Raw genomic sequence first — 25,667 nt, forward strand, 5'->3', positions numbered from 1 at the left:
AATGCAGGGCTCTATTCCAGGACCCTGAGACCATGACCTGAGCTGAAGGCAGAGAATTAACCCTCTGAGCCACCCAGGTTCCCCCTAAAAGGACTTTTTTTAAGCTGAAAAGAAAGGGGACTAATTAATAAGAAAACAAATGAAAGTATAAATCTCACTGGTAAAGGTAAGCATATGTGGTAAGATGTAGTGGATAAACTACTTTTAAAGGTAGCATGAAGATTAAAAGCCAGAAGTAGTAAAAATAAGTATACAATAATTAGTTGAGGAATCACTAGGTAAAGATAAAATGTAACATTCAGAAACATCAAATGTCGGTGGAGGGGAACTAAAAATAAGGTAGTGCGGTAGATTATCTTCAAACTTCAGTGGTTCTGAAAATAGTTATAAATATAGGTTGTTACCTGTAAGCCCTCTGGTAACTACAAAGCAAAAACCTACAGTAGATACACGAAGTATGAGAAAGGAATTTAAGCATGCTATTAAATAAAGTCCTCAAACCACAGAGGAAGAGCACAAAAGAAGAAACAGAGACAAACTACAGAAGCAGCCAGGAAACAGTTGACAACATGCCCATAAGTACACACCTATCAGTAATCTGTAAATAATCTTAAATTCTTCAATCAGAAGACAGAATAGCTGAATGAATTAAAAAAATAATAGAACCATCTGTATGCTGCCTTTAAGAGACTTACTTCATTTTTAAAGCCAAAGTTAAAGGATTTAAAGAGAAGTTCCTTGCAAATAGAAACCAAAAGAAAGGTGGGGTAGGTTAGTAGACAAAATGGATCTAAAATAAGAGGAATTAAGAGACAAAGAAGGACATTACATAGTGATAAAGGTGTCAGTCCACCAATACGATGTAGTATTTGCAAATATTTATGTACCCAACATTGAAGCACCTGAATATATAAGCATATATTAGGAGACCTAAAGGTAGAAATTGATAGCAGTATGATAAGGGAATTTAATACCCTGCTTACAACATCTAAACAAGATATCAATAAGGAAACCTTGTTCTTAAATGATATGTTAGAGGGGATGAACTTAAAAGCTATATGCAGAGCTTTCCATCCAAAAGCCAGAATATACATTTTTCTCAAGTGCACAGGGAACATTCTCCAGGACAGATCATAGGTTAGGCCACAAAACAAGTCTTAATAAATTTAAAAAGATTGAAATCTTATCAAGGATCTTTTTTGACCACAATATGATATGTAACTAGAAATCTGTTACAGGAAGAAAACTGGAAAATTCACAAATATGTGGAGTTTAAACAGTATGCTGTAGGGGCACCTGGGTGGCTCTGTTGGTTAAGCATCTGCCTTTGGCTCAGGTCATGATCCCAGGGTCCTTGAATTGAGCTCTGCATCAGACTCCCTGTTCAGTGGGGAGCCTGATTATCCCTCTTCCTCTGCTTCTCCCCCTGCTCATATGTGCTTTCTCAAATACATAATAAAATCTTTCCAAAAATTAAGGAAAAATAATATGCTACAGAACAACCATTGGGTCAATGAATAAATCAAAAGAGAAATTAAAAATTCTCTCAAGACAAACAAAATTGGAAATAAAACACAGAAATTTATTGAATGCATCCAAAGTAGTTCTAAGAAGGAAGTTCATATCAACAAATGCTTACCAGGGAAACAAAAGTTTCAAATACACTAACTTCACACATCAGAGAACTAGAAAATGAAGCCCAAAGTTAGTGGAGTGACTGAAGCAACAAAGAGCAGAAATGAAATACAGATGAAAAAGACAATAGAAGAGCTAGCTCTTTCTTTTTTTAAAAAAGATTTTAATTTTATTTATTTATCTGACAGAGATCACAAGTAGGCAGAGAGAGAGAGAGAGAGAGTGGGGGTGGGGGGGAAGCAGGCTCCCTGCTGAGCAGAGAGCCTGATGTGGGACTAGATCCCAGGACCCTGAGATCATGACCTGAGCTGAAGGCAGAGGCTTAACCCACTGAGCCACTCAGGCGCTCCTAATCTTGTTCTTTTAAAAGATAAACTTGATAAACTTGTAGTTAGACTCACCAAGAAAAAAAGGAGAGATGGCTCAAAGAAGATCAGAAATAAAAGAGGAGACCTTATAGCTGATAACTACAGAAATACGAAGAGTCATGAGAGACCATTGTGAACAATTTTGTGCCAAAAAATTGCACAACAGATAGAAGCAACAGATTAATTTTTAGAAACATACAGCCTTGTAAGACTGAATCCTGATGAAGCAGAAAAATCTCAGTAGACCAGTTATAGTAAAAAGACTGTATCAGTAATCAAAAAGCTGCCAGCAACAAAAGTCTAGGACTATACTGCCTCATTGGTGAATTCTGTCAAACATTCAAAGAAGAATAGTGATCCTTATCAAACTGTCACCCCCCATCCCTGGAAAAAAAGCAGTAATTCCATATTATCAGGCCAACACTGATACCAAAGCCAGACAAAGATACCACAAGAAAAGAAAACTATAGGCCAATATTGCTGCTGAACCTAGATGGCGAAATTGACAGCTAACTTGTCAGCAAACCAAATTCAGCAGTACCTTAAAAGGATCATACACCACACTCAAGTGGGATTTATTCTGGAGATAACCAAAGTGATGATTCAACTTTGACAAATCAACCAACATATTGAAATATAAGATTATCATCATCTCAGTAGATGCAAGAAAACCATTTTGACAAAATACAACATCCACTTAAGATTAAAAACTCCAAACAAACTGAATATAGAGGAAATGTATCTCAACAGAATAAAGTCCATATGTGACAAACCCACAGTTAACATACGCAGTGGGGAAAAGCTATCAGCTAAGATCAGGATGATGAGAAGGATGCCTGCTCTCAACAGTTTAAGTCAATATGGTATTTTTTTAAAAAAGATTTTATTTATTTGGCAGACAGAGATCACAAGTAGGCAGAGAGAGAGAGAGGAGGAAGCAGGCTTCCCGCAGAGCAGAGAGCCCGATGCGGGGCTCGATCCCAGGACCCTGAGATCATGATCTGAGCCGAAGGCAGAGGCTTTAAACCACTGAGCCACCCAGGTGCCCCTTCAATATAGTATTTTAAGTCCCAGCCAGAGCAGTTAGGCAAGAAAAAGAAGTAAAAATGCTTCCAAATTGGAAAAGAAGTAGTAAAATTGTCAGTACAGATAATGCAATATGTAGAAAACCCTCACCAAAGAAACTGAGAACTAATAAATTAAGTAGAGTTGCAGGCTACAAAATCCATATACAGAAATCTTTTCTATTTTTGTGCAGCAGTAGTGAACTATCAGGACAACAAAAGTATGAAAGCAATCCCATTCACAGTTGCTTCAAAAGAATAAAATGCCAAGTAATAAATTTAACCAAGGAGGTGAAAGAAAAATGATTAAAGAAATTGAAGGTGACACAAATGGAAAGCTATTCCATGCTCATGGATTGGAAGAATTAATATTGTTAAAATATGCATAATACCCAAAGTTATATAGAATTTTAGTGTAGTCCCTGAAGTTCCAGTACCATTTTTCACAGAAATAGAACAGTACAAAAATTTATGAACCACAAAAACTCCAAACAGCTAAAGAAATCTTGAGAAAGAAAAAGCTGAAGGTATCACACTTCATGATTTAAAATGGTTATTACAAAGTTCTGGTAGTCCAGACTATATGGCATGGCCATAAAAACAGACACATAGATCAATGGAACCGATTGGAGTCTAGAAATAGGTTAGCGCATACATACTCAGTTAATTTGCAGCAAAGGAGCTAAGAATATGGGGAAAGGATAGCAATAAATATGTTGGGAAAATTCTTTACAGGGTAAAGAACAAAGCTGGGCCCTATTTTACATCTTACTCAAAAATAACTCAAAATGGCCATGTATTTGAATGTACGACCTGCAACCATGAAACTCCTGGAAGAATAAAAAAAAGTGGCTAAGTTCCCTGACAGTGGCTTCGGCAATGATTTTTTGGATCAGACCAAAAGCAAAGGCAACAAGAACAAAATTAAACAAGTGGGGCTACCTCAAATTAGAAAGCTTCTGCACAGCAAAGGAAATGACCAGAAAAAGAAAAGGCAGCTTATTTATAATGGGAGAAAGTCTTTGCAGGGTTACTATTCAAAAGAATTCATACAACTCAATAGCCAGTATAAAATAGGTAGAGAGTATGAATAGACATTTTTTCCAAAGAAAACCTACAGATGGTCAGTAGGTACATGAAAAGATGCTCAGCACCACTAGTCAGGGAAATCCAACTCAAAACCACAATGAAATAACAACTTCCCACGTGTTAGAATAGCTATTATTAAAAAGACAAGAATTTGTAAGTTGTGGAGAGGATATGGAGAAAAAGGAATCTTTATGTACTGTTGGTGGAGTTGTAAATTAGTGCAGCCACTATGGAAACAGTATGGAGGTTTCTCAAAAAAGGAAAGAAATTCAAAAAGAACTACCATGTGTTGTAGCAATTGGATTTCTAGCTAGCTGTCTAGCTAGAAAACAAAGAAAACAAAAACACTAATCAAAACTTTATTTTCACTTCGATGTTTACTGTAGCATTATATTTTTCCTGATAGCTCACTACTGCTGTACAAATTAATGCCTGTAATGTAGACATTATTAACAATAGCCTAGACTTGGAAACAACCCAAGTGTCCCTCGAAAGCTGAAAACATAAATAAGATATAGTATATATGTAATGGAATATTACTTGGCCATAATAAAGAATGAAATCTTGCCATTGGTAACATCATGGATGGACCTTGACTGCATTATGCTAAGTGAATTAAGTCAGACAAAGACAAATACCATATAATCCCACTTACATATAGACCTTAAAAAACAAAATGCCAAGCTCAGAGATCAACGAACAGATTGTTGGTTGCCAAGTAGAGGGTTTCAGAGGGTAGGCAGAAGGGATGAAGTGATTCAAAAGTACAAACCTGCAGTTACAAATAAGTCATGGGGATGAAAGATACAATGTCCTGACTAAAGTTAGTTAAACTGTGTTGCATATTTCAAAGTTACTAAGAGGGTAGATCTTAATCCTCCTCGTGAGAAAAAATAATTGTGAGTATTTTGCAGTGTATAGAGATACTGAATCTTTAAGTTGTCCACCTGAAATTCATGTCAGTATATCACAATAAAAATTCTTTTAAAAATCTGTTAACACTATCCTTTCCTGTAGCCACAGTGAACACGACAATAAAAACTAATTGGGAAAAAAACTAACATAATCCCTACTGAGTTGAATATAATTATAAAGGAGTACTTTATTTAGATGAAGAGTCAAGTCGTTAACAGCTTAGATGTTTCTAAAATAACTTACAAATTTAATGTAATCCTGCTCAGAAACCCAGTAGAAGAGTGTATGTATAGGGTGTTTGGAAACCTGGCAGTCATTTTCAGGTCCTCTGGAAGAATAAAGCCTGGAATAATCATTAAAATGTCTTAAATGATAATGTGGAGTAATAAGTTTTGAGTTTTAATGAGTAAACTTTTTTAAGGTGTTAGTATTTATAGTAGTTTGGAAATGGCAGAATAGAGGGCCAGATCAAAGGAACAGTATGTCTAGAAATGAATCCAGGAATAAATGGGAAACTATTTGACAAATTAGCATTTCAAGGCAATGTGGAAATGATGTTTTTTGTTTTGTTTTGTTTTTCCAGTAAATGGTACTGGGGCATCTGGCTGGAGATTTGGGAAAAAATTCACTCAATCCCTAACTCCATACCTTTAAACAAAATAAAATCTGCATGTACCAATAATAATAACAGATGAAACCATAAAGTTACTAAAATAAATCATGGGTGAATATAAATCTATGGGTATATATGCAGGTGTGTGTATATAATTCCATGTATTTTACATATTTTGATCTTGAAATGTTAAGACCTAAGAGTAATACAAAACCCAGAGGCCGTGGAATGAGAGTGAGATCTTTGACAACAAATAAATTAGTGTATATAAACTCCTTTTGTTAAAACAAGTTCTTAAACAGAATCTGTATTTATTTTTATATATATTTTTATATTTTTTATTAATATATAATGTATTATTAGCCCCAGGGGGACAGGTCTGTGAATCACCAAGTTTACACACTTACAGCACTCACCATAGCACATACCTTCCCCAATGTCCATTACCCAACCACCCTCTCCCTACCCTCCCCACCCCACAACCCTCAGTTTGTTTTGTGAGATTAAGAGTCTCTTATTGTTTGTCTCCCTCCTAATCCCATCTTGTTTCATTTATTCTTTCCCACCCCCCAAACCACCCACATTGCATCTCAACTTCCTCATATCAGGGAGATTATATGATAATTGTCTTTCTCTGATTGACTTATTTTGATAAGCATAATACCCTCTAGTTCCATCCACGTCATCACAAATGGCAAGATTTCATTTCTTTTTTTTTTTTTTTTTTAAAGATTTTATTTATTTATTTGACAGAGAGAAATCACAAGTAGTCGGAGAGGCAGGCAGAGAGAGAGAGACGGAAGCAGGCTCCCTGCTGAGCAGAGAGCCCGATGCGGGACTCGATCCCAGGACCCTGAGATCATGACCTGAGCCGAAGGCAGCAGCTTAACCCACTGAGCCACCCAGGCGCCCAAGATTTCATTTCTTTTGATGGCTGCATAGTCAGAATCCTTATTTAATCTGATGGAAAAGTATTTATAAGAAAGACCAAAGACTTACTGTAAACTGTATAAATTAGTAAAGGTGATTAACTCAATAGATAGGTAACTTACAGAAGATGCTCCATGTCAGTAGTAATCAAAGCAATTAATATTTTTTAAATAGTTTTCTTTTTAAAGATTTTATTTATTTATTTGAGAGAACAAGCGCACAAGCAGGTGGAACAGCAGGCAGAGGGAGAGGGAGAAGCAGGCTCCCCACCGAGCAGAGAGCCAGATGTGGGGCTCAATTCTAAGACTCTGGGAACATGAGCCAAAGGCAGCCACTTAACCGATGGAGCCACCCAGGTGCCCCCAGAGCAATGAATAGTAAGACAACAGTGAGATACTGGTGTTTAGCCCATTAATTGACAAAAATGGGCAAGATGCTCTATAAAAAGAGGTGGGACCACTTGTTAGAAGGTGTATAAGTTAATCAAACTGATTAACCGATTATATTGCTGAATAGTTGAATTTTTTTTTTTTTTTTTTTTTATGCTGCAGTTTTTTCCTGAAGGCTAGAAGTCTTAAATCCGAATAGTTGAATTTTTAAAGAATTATTTAGAGAGAGAGCATGAGCAGGCGGGGCAGAGGGAGAGAAAGAGAAATCTCAAGCCCAACATGGGACTCCATCTCAAGATCCTGAGATCACAACCTGAGCTGAAACTTAGAGTCTGATGCGTAAACAGCTGTGCCACTCAGGTGCCCTGAATAGTTAGTTGAACCTTTAATTCAGCAATTCCACCTCAAAAAATCAGTTCTTCACAAATGGGCAAAAAGCAAAGTTACAAAAATATTCAGTGCATTTTATGGAAGCCAGTTACGTACACATCTACGGAAGAGATTGATTAGTTGATCGATTAGTTACTACAGCCTTTAAAAAGAATGAGATTCATGTATTCATGCCTACCAAATGTGTTTAAGGATATGTACCACAGTGTTAACAATGGGGAGTAAGAATGTTAAGGGATAGGTTTTCTATTTCATATACTTCTATACTATCTGAATTTTTTTAAAGATTGTATTTACTAGAATGAGCACAAGCAGGGCGGGGGAAGGGGTGGAGAGGGAGAAGCAGGCCTCCCTGCTGAGCACGGAGCCCTATGCAGCAGTTGATGCTAGGACCCTGAGATCACGACCTGAATCAAAGACAGACGCCTGACCAACTGAGCCACCCAGGCACCACCCCTTGCCCCCATACTACCTGAATTTTTAATAGAATAGTTATATTAAAATGGCTTGTGTTTCTAAGAAATACATAACTTTAAAAAGTGCTGCCACTTAAGTGGGCTTAAAGTTTATCCCAAGTATTCATTATTATTAATTCTGTAACTATTATTCAGTGCCTGTTCACCAGGAATAGCAAGGAAGATAGTATATGTAATAAGTAGATAAAAATATATGTTATTGAGAAAAGGCAAAGTGTGTGGAATAAGGAAGAATGAAAATGTAATAGTGTACATTTAGACAGGGTGATCAGGGTAGGTCTCAATAGAAAGGAGTTATTTTGAGCAAGGAGTTAAAGAATGGAAAAGAATTACACCATTTACTGTGGGTCATGTGATTTGGATAAGGAAGATGTGGTCCATATACACGATGGAGTATTATGCCTCCATCAGAAAGGATGAATACCCAACTTTTGTAGCAACATGAACGGGACTCGAAGAGATTATGCTGAGTGAAATAAGTCAAGCAGAGAGAGTCAATTATCATATGGTTTCACTTATTTGTGGAGCATAACAAATATCATGTGATTAAAATTAAACACTTGGAGTTGGAAGTATTCTGATTCTCGATTTGGAGTATTGCATGATTTATCTTCAATTTAAATTCTTTTAATTTATAAGGAATCTTAAAATTCGATGTTAGATATATGGAGATAATCAAAAGTTACATACATAGATGACAGGATACTTTATGTGGAAAACCCAGAAGACTCCACTCCAAAACTGCTAGAACTCCTACAGGAGTTCAGTAAAGTGTCAGGATATAAAATTGATGCACAGAAATCAGTTGCACTTCTGTACACCAATAGCAAGACAGAAGAAAGAGAAATTAAGGAGTCGATCCCATTTACAGTTGCATCCAAAACCATAAGATACCTAGAAATCTTAGCCTAACCAAAGAGACAAAGGATCTGTACTCAGAAAACTATACAGTACTCATGAAAGAAATTAGGGGGGAAAAAAGGGAGTCCCTTCCCCTTCCCCAGGAATGTGTATTTAGCACAAGCATAATGGGTATTTTGATGTAGATAGTCCTAGATCTATCTACACTTGGATAGTAGCTCTTAATCCTTGGAGATGAGCCTGATTTATTCTGCCTAGCAATATTTCCATCATTATTTTTGATTCCAAGACCTCTTGTGTCATACATGTCATAAGCATGGCTTGTTTACTTTTTGGGTAAAAAGCTTTATTTTTTTCTTTTCAAAGGTATCATCAAATGGTATTCAGTCTACTCCTCTAAATCTTGCAACATACTGGAAATGCAGTGCTGGCACCACAGATCTTAGAGTGGATTATAAGTACAACCCAGAAGCTATGGTGGCACCAAGTGTGCTTTCCAACATACAGGTGGTGGTACCTGTGGATGGAGGAGTCACAAACATGCAGTCCCTTCCCCCTGCGATATGGTAAATTTTAGATTTCTGAATTCCTGATAAATTTCTGCTGCAAGTCCCAGCTTCTAGAACCTAAGTTCTCAAAGTTGTCTTGGAAGTTTGAAGAGTTTAAGTGCATTTTACCATGGAAACCATGGTGTGTATGAAAGATTCTGTTCATCCTATTAGTCAAATCACTGTAACCTCAATCCAAAAGTGCGCTTGCTGTCCCACCCGGACTTGAATGATTCAGTACAACTTTACCCTTAGGCAAACTACTTAACCTCAGATAATTATTTTGCAGGGTTAAATACAGCATCTAGCATATCTGTAAGAACAACTGTCTTACTAGTTTAGTAACTCTCATCTCTTAACTTCCTCTTACCCCCCACCTTTTTTTTAAAAAGATTTTATTTATTTGAGAGACAGGGCATGAGAAGGGAGGTCAGAGGGAGAAGCAGACTTCCCCGGGAGGCGGGAGCCGGGAACCCAATGTGGGACTTGGTCCCAGGACTCCAGGATCAGGGAGTTGTTCAACTGAGCCACCCAGGCACCCTCTTGTTCCCTTTTTTAATATGAGTAGAGGCTCTGACATTCTATTTGCTTCACTCTTTAATAAAATCTTCTTCTTCTTTAGTAATGAAGGTACTGAATCACTTATCCAGTTTTACTTTCTCTGACCAGAAGAATTTTGTAATTCAGTAAATTTCCACTAAGATATAGCATTATATCATAAACACATCTTCACCAGGTAATACTAAAAGTAAATTTAGCCCTCTAGTTATTCTGGTGAAATAACTATTTGTGTATTTATTTTTAAAAAGATTTTATTTACTTATTTGACAGAGAGAGATCACAAGTAGGCAGAGAGGTAGGCGGGGGGGGGGGATGGGGGGGGAGCATGCTCCCTGCTGAGCAGAGAGCTCAGTGTCAAGCTCGATCCCAGGACCCTGAGATCATGACCTGAGCCAAAGGCAGAGGATTAACCCACTGAGCCACCCAGGCGCCCCCTGGTGAAATATTTAAAATACATTTATTTATTGATTGCCCATCCATTGTAAGGCACTGTGCTGGACAACTAATCTGAAGATACTTGTTCTTATAGGAATGCAGAACAAATGAAAGCCTTTTGGAAACTGTCTGGTATTTCAGAGAAATCAGAAAATGGAGGTAAGTGTGTGTATGCTTTTTTTGTTTATAATGTAGTACCCCTGAAAATGGATTTTTTAGGTGTTTTTATGGAAAGCTTTCCCTTGGATTTTCTTGCCTTCAGTTCTAGAATTGACCACTAGGTGGAAGTTAATGCCTTAAATTTTAAGAGTGGACTAGTTGAAATTCGGAACACATCTCCCCCCTGCCCCCTGTCCCCCCAAGATAGAATATGCTTATCTCTGTAAGAAAAAGCATTTGTTTTGCCATAATCTTTATAAAAACTGTCTAAGTGCATGTGCTCACAGGATAACTTTCAATTTACTTCATTAGGTGTTTTCAAGCAGAACCTATCCTATTAATAGAACCTATTCTATTCCCAATCTATTCTGCTGGGTAACCTGTTAACTAACTGAAATTCTTTCAACACCCTTGAGGTCATTCTGTTATGGGGGTCCTTCTGGCTTCCCAGAAATCATGCAAAAGGTTCCAGACTTTAAAAATCCCCTTTGTTTGCCTTTCCACCTTCTTAAGACAATGTTTCCTCGTCCTCGTCGTATCACCTTAGTCAAACCAACCATCAACAGCTTTTACTTCTCTGCTTATTATTTTAAGGAGAAACAAGTTAATTGCTTACTCCTACCAAGTCTCCGTCTGTTTGTGTTCAGAATGCAAAGGAAAAATCTGCTATCTGGTCATCCTAGTGTCTCCCCTAAGTCAATTTAGAATATAATTTCCAGGACTGTCAAGTCTTTAATTATTCTGATTTTGTCTTAAAGTTAAGAAAATTCTCCTGCTCTCCTTTGAATGCCTAATTAACCTTCAATAACTTTTCCTATTAAGTAGAGTTTGTTTGTTTTTTAAGCTTTCCCAGTTTTGCTTACGGGTTTTTTCTTTGAACATTTTAAGCATAAAACATATAGTTTTATGTAGCCATATAGTTATAGTGGCTATTTATTTATGCATACCATGCTGAATCAGACCTCAGCTAGAGAAATATGTGTTTGCTGAAATAACCAAGATGACCTACAGTTACTTTGTTGCTGTTTGGTACTTGAAGTTTGCCTATTTTCAGATGCCAGTGGTGCTGACTTTTACACAAACAGTATGGCTTCTGGGGAGACAAATTTGAAATTCCTAGTTAAAACTAGAAGTAAACCAGAAATCCTATTTAAATTGAGGGCTTACAACCAATTAGTAGGGAAAAGAGGACATATATTTTTCCCCTATTTAATGAAACTCTACTATTTTAAGTACTAACAAGGGAAATTGTTCCTTCAAAAATAAGATACAGATTTTCTAACCAGGTATTTTAATAGTTTGCCTCTGCTCTTCAGGTATCAGTGTATGTAAATAAATGGAAAAATCTTTTAAATGTGGTTCTGATTTGGTTAGTCAGCCTTTAAAAAGAAATATCCAAATTAGAATACTGTAAAATAGGAATATATTTCTATTCTGGCTCTATGCCCAGAAGAGGGACAGGAAATAATTCTCAAGTTTAAGGACTGCCAAGGTGGCTGCTCTTGGCCTGTAGTAGAACTTTGACAGAATTGAATTGCCTCTCAAGAGAATTGTAAAAGTTTAAGGGAGGTTTGGACAGCATTTAAGAATTAGGCAGCAGTTTACCCCCAGCTGATCTGTGCCATCATGCCCAGCCCTGTGGGCTGGATTGGGGTTATGGTATCTTCCTTCAGATTTCCATGGTGTTCAGCTTCTGTGCAGGGAATCCTAGAATGTCGCTCCTGCTACCTACCAATTCCATCTATTTTCCTTGACCAGAAACCTGAGCACACTCCTAGACTCCCCCTCTTTTCCCCCTTTTTTGACTCCCAACTCTGAAATATGTTTCAAATGCATTTACTTTTTTCCTTTCCCTTAGCCAAGTTGAGATCCCCTGTTTAATCAACTGTCACAGAGTCCTACACTGTCTTATTGGCTTTTAGATAGTTTCCCTACCTTGTATCTTGTACTTCTCTCCCCTTGTGAGATACTAATCTGAAATGTTTTTGTCTTACCTTTAGTGGCTCCCTAGGATTATTTCTTATGGTGAATTATAAAGATACTTCGAGCTTGTTCCTTCTATCACTCTAGTCTTACCTTCTGCCACTCTTCCATCCTGTTCTCCAGCTCTTCTGTGATGTATGCAGGTCCCTTAAAGGCACTGCGCTCTCTCATGTCTCCCATCTCTGTACCTGTAGTTACCTCTGCCTGCAATTCACATTGTCATCTTCACCATCATTTTATGTGCTTCTATGCCCATAGCTCTTGAGAGCTCTTGTACAGCATCTGTCACAGTCTTCATAATTATTTGGTTTACAATTTATGGCATATGATTAGACTAGGGTATGTTGAATAAATGGTTATACTGAAAAGAAAACATCTCAGAACTACCTAGTTGACCGTTGACCAATGTAGGGGTGAGGAGTGCCTAACCCCCTGCACTCCACCCGTCATGGCAGCACTGTATAGTTAAAAATCCACGTATAACTTTGACTCCCCCCGAAACTATTAGTAATAGTCTACTGTTGACCAGAAGCTCTACTGATAACAGTTGAATACATACTGTTCTGTGTATTATATACCATATTGTCAAAACAAAGTAAGCTAAATCACAGAGAATATTAAGAAAATTGGAAGAGAAAATCCATTTACAGTACTGTACCGATGGGGGAAAAGTCCATCTTTAAGTGGACCCACATAGTTCAAACCCATGTTTAAAGGTCAGCTGTATTTGGCATGATAGACCAGTTAAATTTTAAGAAGCACAGTAGAAAATAATGGCATTGGTACAGCTTTCCCAAACTTATCTGTCCTTCCTTCTTTACCTCTCCCACGCCCATATAATGGTAGTTGGCTGTCATTTCTGACTTTATTCCTTCTCATACTCCTTCTAGGGTTCCCTCTGAACTGCCCTCATGGACTTCCTTTTTCTCTTTTTACTGACTTCAGCATGTGTCTGTAGCACATGTGCTTACTATTAAGTTAGAGAGAAGTAGGGATTAAATTAATTCAGACTCATTGAATAAAGTCTGCTTTGGAAACAGGACAATGGTTCGTTTACTGTATACATTTTATGAATTTGGCATAGGACATAGTTCATCATCTTCATTTGTTTTTTCTCTGTCAATTTTATGTTGCCCTATTTAAGTTATTTTATTCTTTGCCTTATAGGTTCTGGGTCCCTCAGAGCAAAATTTGATCTTTCAGAAGGACCTAGTAAACCCACCACACTTGCAGTGCAATTCCTCAGCGAGGGAAATACCCTCTCAGGAGTAGATATTGAGCTTGTAGGCACTGGCTATAGGCTTTCCTTAGTAAAGAAGCGGTTTGCCACTGGTAAGTTGGGAGATTTTAAGTTTTTAATGTACCCGGGAAACATTTATATTTGAACAGTACTTTTCTAAGCAACTGTTTAATAAACTGTCAAGCAGTTTATAATCTGAAGTCATGGAAACTTTGTTCTTTGACCTTTGTACAAAGTGCTAGGTAGAGACACACCTGGAAGAGAGTAATCATGGTCCGGAAAGACACCTGTGATCTGTTTCTAATGTATTGTCAACAGCAGGTGGGGACTGAGTTTATGTATCTGTACCCACAGTGAAAATGTCCTCCTTTGAGTTCACGTGAAGGTGTAATTTCAGGGGTCTGCTCTGTGTTTTTCAGGACGATACCTGGCAGATTGTTGATGGACCTGGGACACTGGTTGGCTCTAAAGAAGTACAGGCTTGCCATCCTGTGTTGTCTGTTCTTTCCAACACTATGTTAGCTTGAATTAGGTCTTTGAACATACACATATTTGAGAACTGATTACAAACATTAAGTTGCACTTTTGAAGTGGGTCATCAAAAGCAATAGCACTGAAATGATTTTCAACACTCTTAATGATCAACTGCCATTTTCCAGAAGCACATTTGTTGAGATTCTCAGTAAGTTTTCCTAGGCTGAAATTTTACATTATCTTCAGTGTCTATGTTCAGTGGTAGTGTATTATCAGGCCTAAAATTTCAGGAGAGCAAGCACAAAATAATTCAGCTTTCCATAAATTTTTAGAGTCAAAGATAGCTTTGAAATTTCCTGAGTTTGATATTGAATGGAGAAACACAGAATGTGACTTTTAAGTTTTGGATAATGTTAATTTAGAATGCTGAAATTGAGTTATGTGCCATAAAGTAATCAGACCAGAGTCTAAGGCGTATGCAAAAAATGTATAATTTGATTCTCATATAAACATTAATAAAGTGTAAATGGTGTTTTGTATATTTTTAATTCTCAAGTGCAATGTTTTTTAAATAAGCTTGCAAAAGACAGCAGAGAAATTTACTTCTGCAGTTAGTTAACTTTATAGAATTTGTGATTGTTTTTAAGAATTAATGCTGTAGATTTAATTTATTTTTATATGGATTACATAATGTGTGCCTTTTAAAACAATAACAAAAGCCAGAAATGTGCCTATCCAGTTTGTGTTCATTAATGTGCCTCAGTTTTTTTCCCCTGGCAGTCTGGATCTTCTCTCTTCTGTCTTAGGGTGGTCAAGCATTTTTACAACATAATTGCCGTTTGTGTAAATACCTTTGGCCTTAGTTGGGAAGGAAATTCAGAGTAACTAAAGGATAATTTGTACTTTAACACTGTGGCTCACTTTTTCAGTGATACACTATAGCCACTCGAAAGAGAAATATACCCAAACATATACCTGCATATGTTTGCAGGGGGAAAACGTTACCTTCAGTTATTCCACCTGAGTATGTAAATCATAAAGGAAATATTGAAAAACTGATTAATGGTTAATTGGTAACTGCTGTTTTATTTATCAGCTTGGCACTTCCCTTCATTCTTTTTATCATTGGAAAATTACATACGTTACTGAACGTGTTGTGAGCATGAATTTTTTAATTTGTGAGGAACACTTTTAAGAAACATTAGTTTTGGCATTGGAGAAGTACTGCCAATGTTTTCATTTCAACAGTTGGGAAAATTACCCATTTATATGTTTTTATTATGTAACTGCCACCTGCTAGAAATATGGAGATTATTTGAAGTGATGGATTGGGTTAAGCATTTCTTGAACTACTAATATTAAATAGTAAAAAACCTAACTTTATAGCAAATCCTGATTAATTGAGGGACTTAAAATATTTTGGACAGTTTCATGATTTACAAATGAAAGTTTTATTTATAAGGATAAATGCCAGTGTCCTGCATTTTATGTAGAAGTGATAAATTATGTTATATATGATAATTTATATAAAACCACTAATTATTCTGTTAAGCTTTACAGAACATAAAACCCTTACTAAGACACTTATGTAATGTCTTGCTCTACTAAATAACAGCAGAAAATCTACTTACTAGCAATACATGTAACACAGTATGTGCTTTTTAAATATATTCAATGTTAGCCCAATTCTAAATTCAGATTTCACTAAAGCAGCACATTAAGACAATTTGCTGAAATGTTCATCTTCACTACACAGTGAGTGAAATGAGAATTGCTAACTCTTATATTGTGTTCTTTTAAATGCCAATGATAGCCCCTTACTGAAATCTTAAATGTAACTGCTTTGTAATCGGGCTCTTCTAATGAGCAGTTAATACTTTATTATTGGACTTCAGACACCATTACAGTCACCATGTTTGTTTTTAAATCAAGTATTACCTGACATTGTACAAATTAGTAAAATGGTTGAACTTCTGCACTTTCTTAATTACCACAGCCTTCATACCAAGTGTTGATACCTACATTTGTATTAGGCACAGGTTACAATTTTGAAGCCATATGAGTTTATATTGATTTTTGTTTTTCATTTAAATCCACTAATGGTGTAAAAAAGACCAGTAGATTTTCAATGGGAAATGTATTTAGCAAGCTGGTTCTTGCTTATGTATAGTGATAAACTTTGTAGCTGCCTCTTTAACCAAGAATTTGTAAACACAGAACTCTAACAAATGTGAGTTTTTAAGAAATGTTATTTACTACTCTGAGTTGTAATTAGAACAATGCAAATCTATCTTAAACAATTTTGTAAATATTTTTGATTTTTTTCATAAAATGTAAATTTTACATAAAAGTGGTACCCTTAATAAACATGTAATATATAATTTATCTGTTGGTTTATCTGTCTTTGTACCCCTACTCATAGGACTAGGCAAGCTAGGCAATTGGTTTGGAGCAATTGGTTTTGAACTTAGTATCACCATTTAGACAGGCATACATATTGCTGTGTTAATTTTAATTAGCTATATCAGAAAACTTTATTTGCAGTATAACCCCAAAATAAAGAAATTGTTTAATAAAAGAGTTTTAAATATATTTATATATATTTTCTAATGTAGTTTCTAAGTATATTTAAATTGATGTTAAGCTTTAGCAAAGATTTTCCTCCTGACCAGCTGCTTAAAAAACAATCTTGATGCAGTTTTAAAACCATACTTTTCATCTGTTGCTGGTATTAGTCAGAACAAGTGATTTCTTGGCCTTTTCGTTATGGTTGCAGTGTGGCTGCCATAGATCCAGAGTATATATTTACATTGGAAGCTGGGGGAAGAGGGCAGTGCCTGGTGTACCTGTCCTTTCAGTAGAGTAAAAGCTCTTCCAAAGCTTCCACCATGTATGTGTTTATATCCTCTTGTCTAGTATTGTTTAAGAGAGGCAGAGTATGCAAGTAGCCTTTATAATGAAAATGGGCAAAGGAGAAGAGGCTGGACCAATAGGTCAGTCACAGGATTCCTGACAAATACAGGAGAATTTCCTTATAGCTTACTGCCAATTGAATCTTTGCATTATCCCAGTCAACTTCAAACTCAGCAATGGGAAGGGCAAACTTGAAAATCTTCTGTTTTTATCTTTAGGAAGAATCTATCAGTATAACCTTTGTATAGAGTAACTTGGAACCAGAGCACACCAATATCTGTGGTGAACGTAGATGCCAAAATCCTCAAGTATTAACAAACCACATTCAACAATCCACTAAAACAATCATTCATGACAATCAAGCAGGATTTATTCTGGGGATGCAAGGATGGTTTAACATACACAAAGTCAATATGGTACACTGTATTAAGAAAGAAAATTAATGATCTTGTAATTACAGTTCAAAAGATGCAGAGAAAGCATCTGACAAAATTCAATATCCATTCATGATTAAAAACTCTCAACTAAGTGGGCAGAGAGGAAATATACTTCAATATAATAAAGGCCATATATAGCAAACCCATTGTTCAGTGGGTGAAATGCTGAAAGTTTTCCTCAAAGATTTTGGACAAGATAAGGATACCCACTCTGAGCAGAGTGCTTCAAGTCCTACTGATAGCAATTAGAAAGAAAAATGAAAGGCATCCAAGTTGGTAAGGAAGAAGTAAAACTTAGCAGTTGCATATGAAGGATCTGAATATAGGAAGCCCTAAATACTCTACCAAAAAACTGCCAGAACTAAAAAATTCAAGAAGTTTGTGGGATACAAAAACCAGTTGCATTTCTTTTTCTTTTTTTAAAGATTTTTTTTTTTTATTTATCTGACAGAGATCACAAGTAGGCAGAGAGGCAAGCAGAGAGAGAGGAGGAAGCAGGCTCCCTGCAGAGCAGAGAGCCCGATGTGGGGCTCGATCCCAGGACCCTGGGATCATGACCCGAGCCAAAGGCAGAGGCTCAACCCAGGTGCCCCTGCATTTCTATACACTAATAGCAAAGTATTAGAAAGAGAAATTAAGAATACTAAATCCCTGTTTACAATTACATCAAATGGTATAAAACCTAGGAATAAATGTAACCACTGAGGTAAAAGACCTATACTCTAAAAATTTTAAGACACTGATAAAACCAATAAAAGCACAAATGGAAAGATACACTATGCTCATGAATTGGACAAATATTGTTTAAAATGTCCTTTCAACCCAAAGCAATCTACAGAGTCAATGCAATCACTATCAAAATAACCACTAGTATTTTTCCACATAATAGAACAAAAACAAAAAACTCGTTTTTTTTTTTTTTTTTTTTTAAGATTTTTAAAAGTAATCTCTATACCCAATGTGGGGCTCAAACTCACAGCCCTGAGATCAAGAGTCACATGCCCTGAGATCAAGACTGAGCCAGCCAGGTGCCCCATTAAAATCTCAAACTCTTAGGGAACTAAAAAAGACCATCAATAGCTCAAGCAATCTTGAGAAAGGAGAACAAAGCTGGAGGCATCAACATCCCAGTTTGCAAGTACACTGCAAAGCTGTAGTAATCAAAACGGTGTGGTACTGGCACAACAACAAAAAGATTGATGAAATAGAAATGAAGAACCCAAAAATCCATGGTTATGTGATCAATTCTTCTACAACAAAGGAGGTAAAACACAGTGGGGTAAAGACAGCATCTTTAATAAATGGTGTTGGGAAAACTGGACAGCTACATGCAAAAGAATGAAACCACTTTCTTATACTGTACAGGAAGAACTCAAAATAGATTAAAGATCTGAATTCATAAAACTCCTTAAAGAAAGCACAGGCAATAATCTTTTGGACATCAAACTTAGCCATTTTTGGGATAGATTTCTCCAGGTGAGAGAAACAAAAGTAAAAAAATAAACAGTAGGTTTATTTTCATTGTTAATTAATTGTTTATCAAAACAAAATGTTTTTGTCCAGCAAAGGAAACCACCAACAAAACAAAAAGGTCACTGAGAGAAAATATTTACAAATGATAGATCCAGTTAGGACTTAACACCCAAAATATATAAAGAACTTCTTCAACACCAAATAGTCTGATTGAAAAGTGGACAGAGAACCTGAATAGACATTTTTCCAAACAAGACCTAGAAGTGGCCAACAGACACATGAAAAGGTGCTCAACATCACTCACTGTCTGGGAAACTCAAGTCAAAACCACAAGGTTTTGGAAACACAAGGAAACTCAAGTCAAAACCACAACCTCTCACCTGTCAGAATGGCTAGAATCAAAACACATGGCCAAATGTTGGCAAGAATGTAGAGAAAAGGGAACCCCCATGCACTGTTGGGGGAAATGCAAACTGGTATAGCCAGTGTGGATAGCAGTATGGAGATTCCTCAAAAAAATCCTAAAAATAGATGTACCATTCAGCCCAGTAATTCCACTTCTGGATATTTAGCTGAGGAAAATGAAATATTAATTTCAAAAGATACAGGAAACCCTCAGTTCGTGGCATTATTTACAGTAGCCAAGATATGGAAACAGCTCAAGGGTCCACAGATAGATGAGTGGATCAAAAAGATGTGGTGTGAGGGAGGAGTCAAGATGGCGGAGAAGTAGCAGGCTGAGACTACTTCAGCCAGCAGGAGATCAGCTAGATAGCTTATCTAAAGATTGCAAACACCTGAAAATCCATCGGCAGATTGAAGAGAAGAAGAACAGCAATTCTAGAAACAGAAAAACAACCACTTTCTGAAAGGTAGGACTGGCGGAGATGTGAATCCAAAGCGACGAGAAGATAGACCCCGGGGGGAGGGGCCAGCTCCCAGCAAGCGGCAGAGCAATGGAGCACAAAATCAGGACTTTTAAAAGTCTGTTCCTCTGAGAGACATCGCTCTAGAGGCTAAACCGGGGCGAAGCCCACGCAGGGTCAGCGTGGCCTCAGGTCCCGCCGAGTCACAGAAGGATCGGGGGTGTCTGAGTGTCACAGAGCTTGCGGGTATTGGAATGGGAAAGCCAGCTACAGAGACAGAGCCGACAGTAAGATCACAGCTCGGGGTTACCTTGAACCGGTCGCAGGCTCGGTGAGCTCGGAGCGCAGCCGGAGGTCAGGCAGATGGGAATAATTGGGCACTGTTCTCTGAGGGCACACTGAGGAGTGGGGCCCCGGGCTCTCGGCTACTCCGGGCTGGAGACCAGGAGGCCGCCATTTGTATTCCCGTCCTCTGGAACTCTACGGAAAGCACTCAGGGAACAAAAGCTCCTGAAAGTAAACCCTAGGGGATTACTCAGCCCAACCCCTGGTAAGGGCCGTGCAATTTCGCCTGAGGCAAAGACACTTGAGAATCACTACACCAGGCCCCTCCCCCAGAAGATCAACAAGAAATCCAGCCAAGACCAAGTTCACCTACCAAGGAGTGCAGTTTCAATACCAAGGAGAGCAGCAGAATTCCAGAGGAGGAGAAAGCAAAGCACGGAACTCATGGCTTTCTCCCTGTGATTTTTTAGTTTTGCAGTTAAAGTAATTTTTTTCTTTTTCATTTTTTTTCTCTTCTTTTGCTAAAATTTTTTTTAACTTTTACCCTTTTCCTTTTTAAAGTTTTTTAACTAGTTTATCTAATATATATATATTTTCTTTTTTTTACTTTTCTTTATTCGTTTTCTTTTTTAATTCTTTTTTTTTTTCCTTTCTTTTTGAACCTCTTTTTATCCCCTTTCTACCCCCTCACGATTTGAGATCTTTTCTGATTTGGTTAAAGCATATTTTCCTGGGGTTGTTGCCACCCTTTTAGTATTTTACTTGCTCCTTCATATACTCTTATCTGGACAAAATGACAAGGCGGAAAAATTCACCACAAAAAAAAGAACAAGAGGCAGCACCGAAGGCTAGGGACCTAATCAATACAGACATTGGTAATATGTCAGATCTAGAGTTCAGAATGACAATTCTCAAGGTTCTAGCCGGGCTCGAAAAAGGCATGGAAGATATTAGAGAAACCCCCTCGGGAGATATAAAAGCCCTTTCTGGAGAAATAAAAGAACTAAAATCTAACCAAGTTGAAATCAAAAAAGCTATTAATGAGGTGCAATCAAAAATGGAGGCTCTCACTGCTAGGATAAATGAGGCAGAAGAATTAGTGATATAGAAGACCAAATGACAGAGAATAAAGAAGCTGAGCAAAAGAGGGACAAACAGCTACTAGACCACGAGGGGAGAAATCGAGAGATAAGTGACACCATAAGATGAAACAACATTAGAATAATTGGGATTCCAGAAGAAGAAGAAAGAGAGGGGAGCAGAAGGTATACTGGAGAGAATTATTGGGGAGAATTTCCCCAATATGGCAAAGGGAACGAGCATCAAAATTCAGGAGGTTCAGAGAACGCCCCTCAAAATCAATAAGAATAGGCCCACACCCCACCACCTAATAGTAAAATTTACAAGTCTCAGTGACAAAGAGAAAATCCTGAAAGCAGCCCGGGAAAAGAAGTCTGTAACATACAATGGTAAAAATATTAGATTGGCCGCTGACTTATCCACAGAGACCTGGCAGGCCAGAAAGAGCTGGCATGATATTTTCAGAGCACTAAACGAGAAAAACATGCAGCCAAGAATACTATATCTAGCTAGATCATTGAAAATAAAAGGAGAGATTAAAAGCTTCCAGGACAAACAAAAACTGAAAGAATTTGCAAACACCAAATCAGCTCTACAGGAAATATTGAAAGGGGTCCTCTAAGCAAAGAGAGAGCCTACAAGTGGTAGATCAGAAAGGAACAGAGACAATATACAGTAACAGTCACCTTACAGGCAATACAATGGCACTAAATTCATATCTCTCCATAGTTACCCTGAATGTTAATGGGCTAAATGCCCCAATCAAAAGACACAGGGTATCAGAATGGATAAAAAAACAAAACCCATCTATATGTTGCCTCCAAGAAACTCATTTTAAGCCTGAAGACCCCTCCAGATTTAAAGTGAGGGGGTGGAAAAGAATTTACCATGCTAATGGACATCAGAAGAAAGCAGGAGTGGCAATCCTTATATCAGATCAATTAGATTATTTAAGCCAAAGACTATAATAAGAGATGAGGAAGGACACTATATCATACTCAAAGGGTCTGTCCAAAAAGAAGATCTAACAATTTTAAATATCTATGCCCCCAACGTGGGAGCAGCCAACTATATAAACCAATTAATAACAAAATCAAAGAAACACATCAACCATAATACAATAATAGTAGGGGACTTTAACACTCCCCTCACTGAAATGGACAGATCATCCAAGCAAAAGATCAACAGGAAATAAAGGCCTTAAATGACACACTGGAGCAGATGGACATCACAGATATATTCAGAACATTTCATCCCAAAGCAACAGAATACACATTCTTCTCTAGTGCACATGGAACATTCTCCAGAATAGATCACATCCTTGGTCCTAAATCAGGACTCAACCGGTATCAAAAGATTGGGATCATTCCCTGCATATTTTCAGACCACAATGCTCTGAAGCTAGAACCCAACCACAAGAGGAAGTTTGGAAAGAACCCAAATACATGGAGACTAAACAGCATCCTTCTAAAGAATGAATGGGTCAACCGGGAAATTAAAGAAGAATTGAAAAAAATCGTGGAAACAAATGATAAGAAAATACAACAGTTCAAAATCTGTGGGACACAACAAAGGCAGTCCTGAGAGGAAAATATATAGCGGTACAAGCCTTTCTCAAGAAACAAGGTCTCAGGTACACAACCTAACCCTACACCTAAAGGAGCTGGAGAAAGAACAAGAAAGAAACCCTAAGCCCAGCAGGAGAAGAGAAATCATAAAGATCAGAGCAGAAATCAATGAAATAGAAACAAAAAAAACAATAGAGCAAATCAACGAAACTAGGAGCTGGTTCTTTGAAAGAATTAATAAAATCGATAAAACCCTGGCCAGACTTATCAAAAAGAAAAGAGAAAGGACCCAAATAAATAAAATCATGAATGAAAGAGGAGAGATCACAACTAACACCAAAGAAATACAAACTATTATAAGAACATACTATGAGCAACTCTATGCCAACAAACTTGACAATCTGGAAGAAATGGATGCTTTCCTAGAAACATATAACATATAAACTACCACAGCTGAACCAGGAAGAAATAGAAAGCCTGAACAGACCCATAACCAGTAAGGAGGTTGAAACAATCATTAAAAATCTCCAAACAAACAAAATCCCAGGGCCAGAGAGCTTCCCGGGGGAATTCTACCAAACATTTAAAGAAGAGCTAATTCCTATTGTCCTGAAACTGTTCCAAAAAATAGAAATGGAAGGAAAACTTCCAAACTCGTTTTATGAGGCCAACATCACCTTAATCCCCAAACCAGACAAGGATCCCATTAAAAAAGAGAGCTACAGACCAATATCCTTGATGAACACAAATGCGAAAATTCTCACCAAAATACTAGCCAATAGGATTCAACAGTACATTAAAAGGATTATTCACCACGACCAAGTGGAATTTATTCCAGGGCTGCAAGGTTGGTTCAACATCCGCAAATCAGTCATTGTGATACAACACATCAATAAAAGAAAGAACAAGAACCATATGATACTCTCAATAGATGGTGAAAAACCATTTGACAAAGTACAGCATCCCTTCCTGATCAAAACTCTTCAGAGTGTAGGGATAGAGGGCACATACCTCAATATCATCAAAGCCATCTATGAAAAACCCACCACAAATATCATTCTCAATGGAAAAACTGAAAGCTTTTCCACTAAGGTCAGGAACACGGCAGGGATGTCCATTATCACCACTGCTATTCAACATAGTACTAGAAGTCCTAGTCTCAGCAATCAGACAACAAAAGGAAATTAAAGGCATCCAGATCGGCAAAAAAGAAGTCAAATTATCACTCTTCGCAGATGATGTGATACTATATGTGGAAAACCCAAAAGACTCCACTCCAAAACTGCTAGAACTTGTACAGGAATTCAGTAAAGTGTCGGGATATAAAATCAATGCACAGAAATCAGTTGCATTTCTCTACATCAACAAGACAGAAGAAAGAGAAATTAAGGAGTCAATCCTATTTACAATTGCACCCAAAACCATAAGATACCTTGGAATAAACCTAACCAAAGAGGCACAGAATCTATACTCAGAAAACTATAAAGTACTCATGAAAGAAATTGAGGAAGACACACACACACAAAAAATGGAAAAATGTTCCATGCTCCTGGATTGGAAGAATAAATATTGTGAAAATGTCTATGCTACCTAAAGCAATCTACACATTTAATGCAATTCCTATCAAAGTACCATCCATCTTTTTCAAAGAAATGGAACAAATAATTCTAAAATTTATATGGAACCAGAAAAGACCTTGAATAGCCAAAGGGATATTGAAAAAGAAAGCCAAAGTTGGTGGCATCACAATTCCAGACTTCAAGCTCTATTACAAAGCTGTTATCATTAAGACAGCATGGTACTGGCACAAAAACAGACACATAGATCAATGGAACAGAATAGAGAGCCCAGAAATAGACCCTCAACTCTATGGTCAACTAATCTTCGACAAAGCAGGAAAGAATGTCCAATGGAAAAAAGACAGCCTCTTCAATAAATGGTGCTGGGAAAATTGGACAGCCACATGCAGAAAAATGAAATTGGACCATTTCCTTACACCACACACAAAAATAGACTCAAAATGGATGAAGGACCTCAATGTGCGAAAGGAATCCATCAAAATCCTTGAGGAGAACACAGGCAGCATCCTCTTCGACCTCAGCCGCAGCAACATCTTCCTAGGAACATCGCCAAAGGCAAGGGAAGCAAGGGCAAAAATGAATTATTGGGATTTCATCAAGATCAAAAGCTTTTGCACAGCAAAGGAAACAGTTAATAAAATCAAAAGACAACTGACAGAATGGAAGAAGATATTTGCAAATGACATATCAGATAAAGGACTAGTGTCCAAAATCTATAAAGAACTTAGCAAACTCAACACTCAAAGAACAAATAATCCAATCAAGAAATGGGCAGAGGACATGAACAGACATTTCTGCAAAGAAGACATCCAGATGGCGAACAGACACATGAAAAAGTGCTCCATATCACTCGGCATCAGGGAAATACAAATCAAAACCACAATGAGATATCACCTCACACCAGTCAGAATGGCTAAAATCAACAAGTCAGGAAATGACAGATGCTGGTGAGGATGCAGAGAAAGGGGAACCTTCCTACACTGTTGGTGGGAATGCAAGCTGGTGTAACCATTGTGGAAAACAGCATGGAGGTTCCTCAAAATGTTGAAAATAGAACTGCGCTATGACCCAGCAATTGCACTACTGGGTATTTACCCTAAAGATACAAACGTAGTGATCCAAAGGGGCACGTGCACCCGAATGTTTATAGCAGCAATGTCCACAATAGCCAAACTATGGAAAGAACCTAGATGTCCATCAACAGATGAATGGATCAAGAAGATGTGGTATATATACACAATGGAATACTATGCAGCCATCAAAAGAAATGAAATCTTGCCATTTGCGACAACATGGATGGAACTAGAGCGTATCATGCTTAGTGAAATAAGTCAA

General features: G+C 37.4%; 1 protein-coding gene across 6 annotated transcripts in view; it reads left to right on the forward strand.

The window, feature by feature from the left end:
- FCHO2 (FCH and mu domain containing endocytic adaptor 2) overlaps positions 1-16,515 on the forward strand; it is a 118,769-nt gene extending 102,254 nt beyond the window's left edge. For all 6 annotated transcript variants that reach the window (XM_059175212.1, XM_059175213.1, XM_059175214.1 and 3 more), the window contains 4 exons: positions 9,097-9,296; positions 10,369-10,433; positions 13,584-13,748; positions 14,076-16,515. In XM_059175212.1, coding sequence (XP_059031195.1) covers positions 9,097-9,296; positions 10,369-10,433; positions 13,584-13,748; positions 14,076-14,098 — 453 coding nt within the window. In that variant the 3' untranslated portion in view covers positions 14,099-16,515. The remainder of the gene's footprint in view (positions 1-9,096; positions 9,297-10,368; positions 10,434-13,583; positions 13,749-14,075) is intronic.
- The last annotated feature ends 9,152 nt before the right edge of the window (positions 16,516-25,667 follow it).

This window comes from Mustela lutreola, chromosome 5 (genome assembly GCF_030435805.1).
Source record: "Mustela lutreola isolate mMusLut2 chromosome 5, mMusLut2.pri, whole genome shotgun sequence".
Taxonomy (NCBI): domain Eukaryota; kingdom Metazoa; phylum Chordata; class Mammalia; order Carnivora; family Mustelidae; genus Mustela; species Mustela lutreola.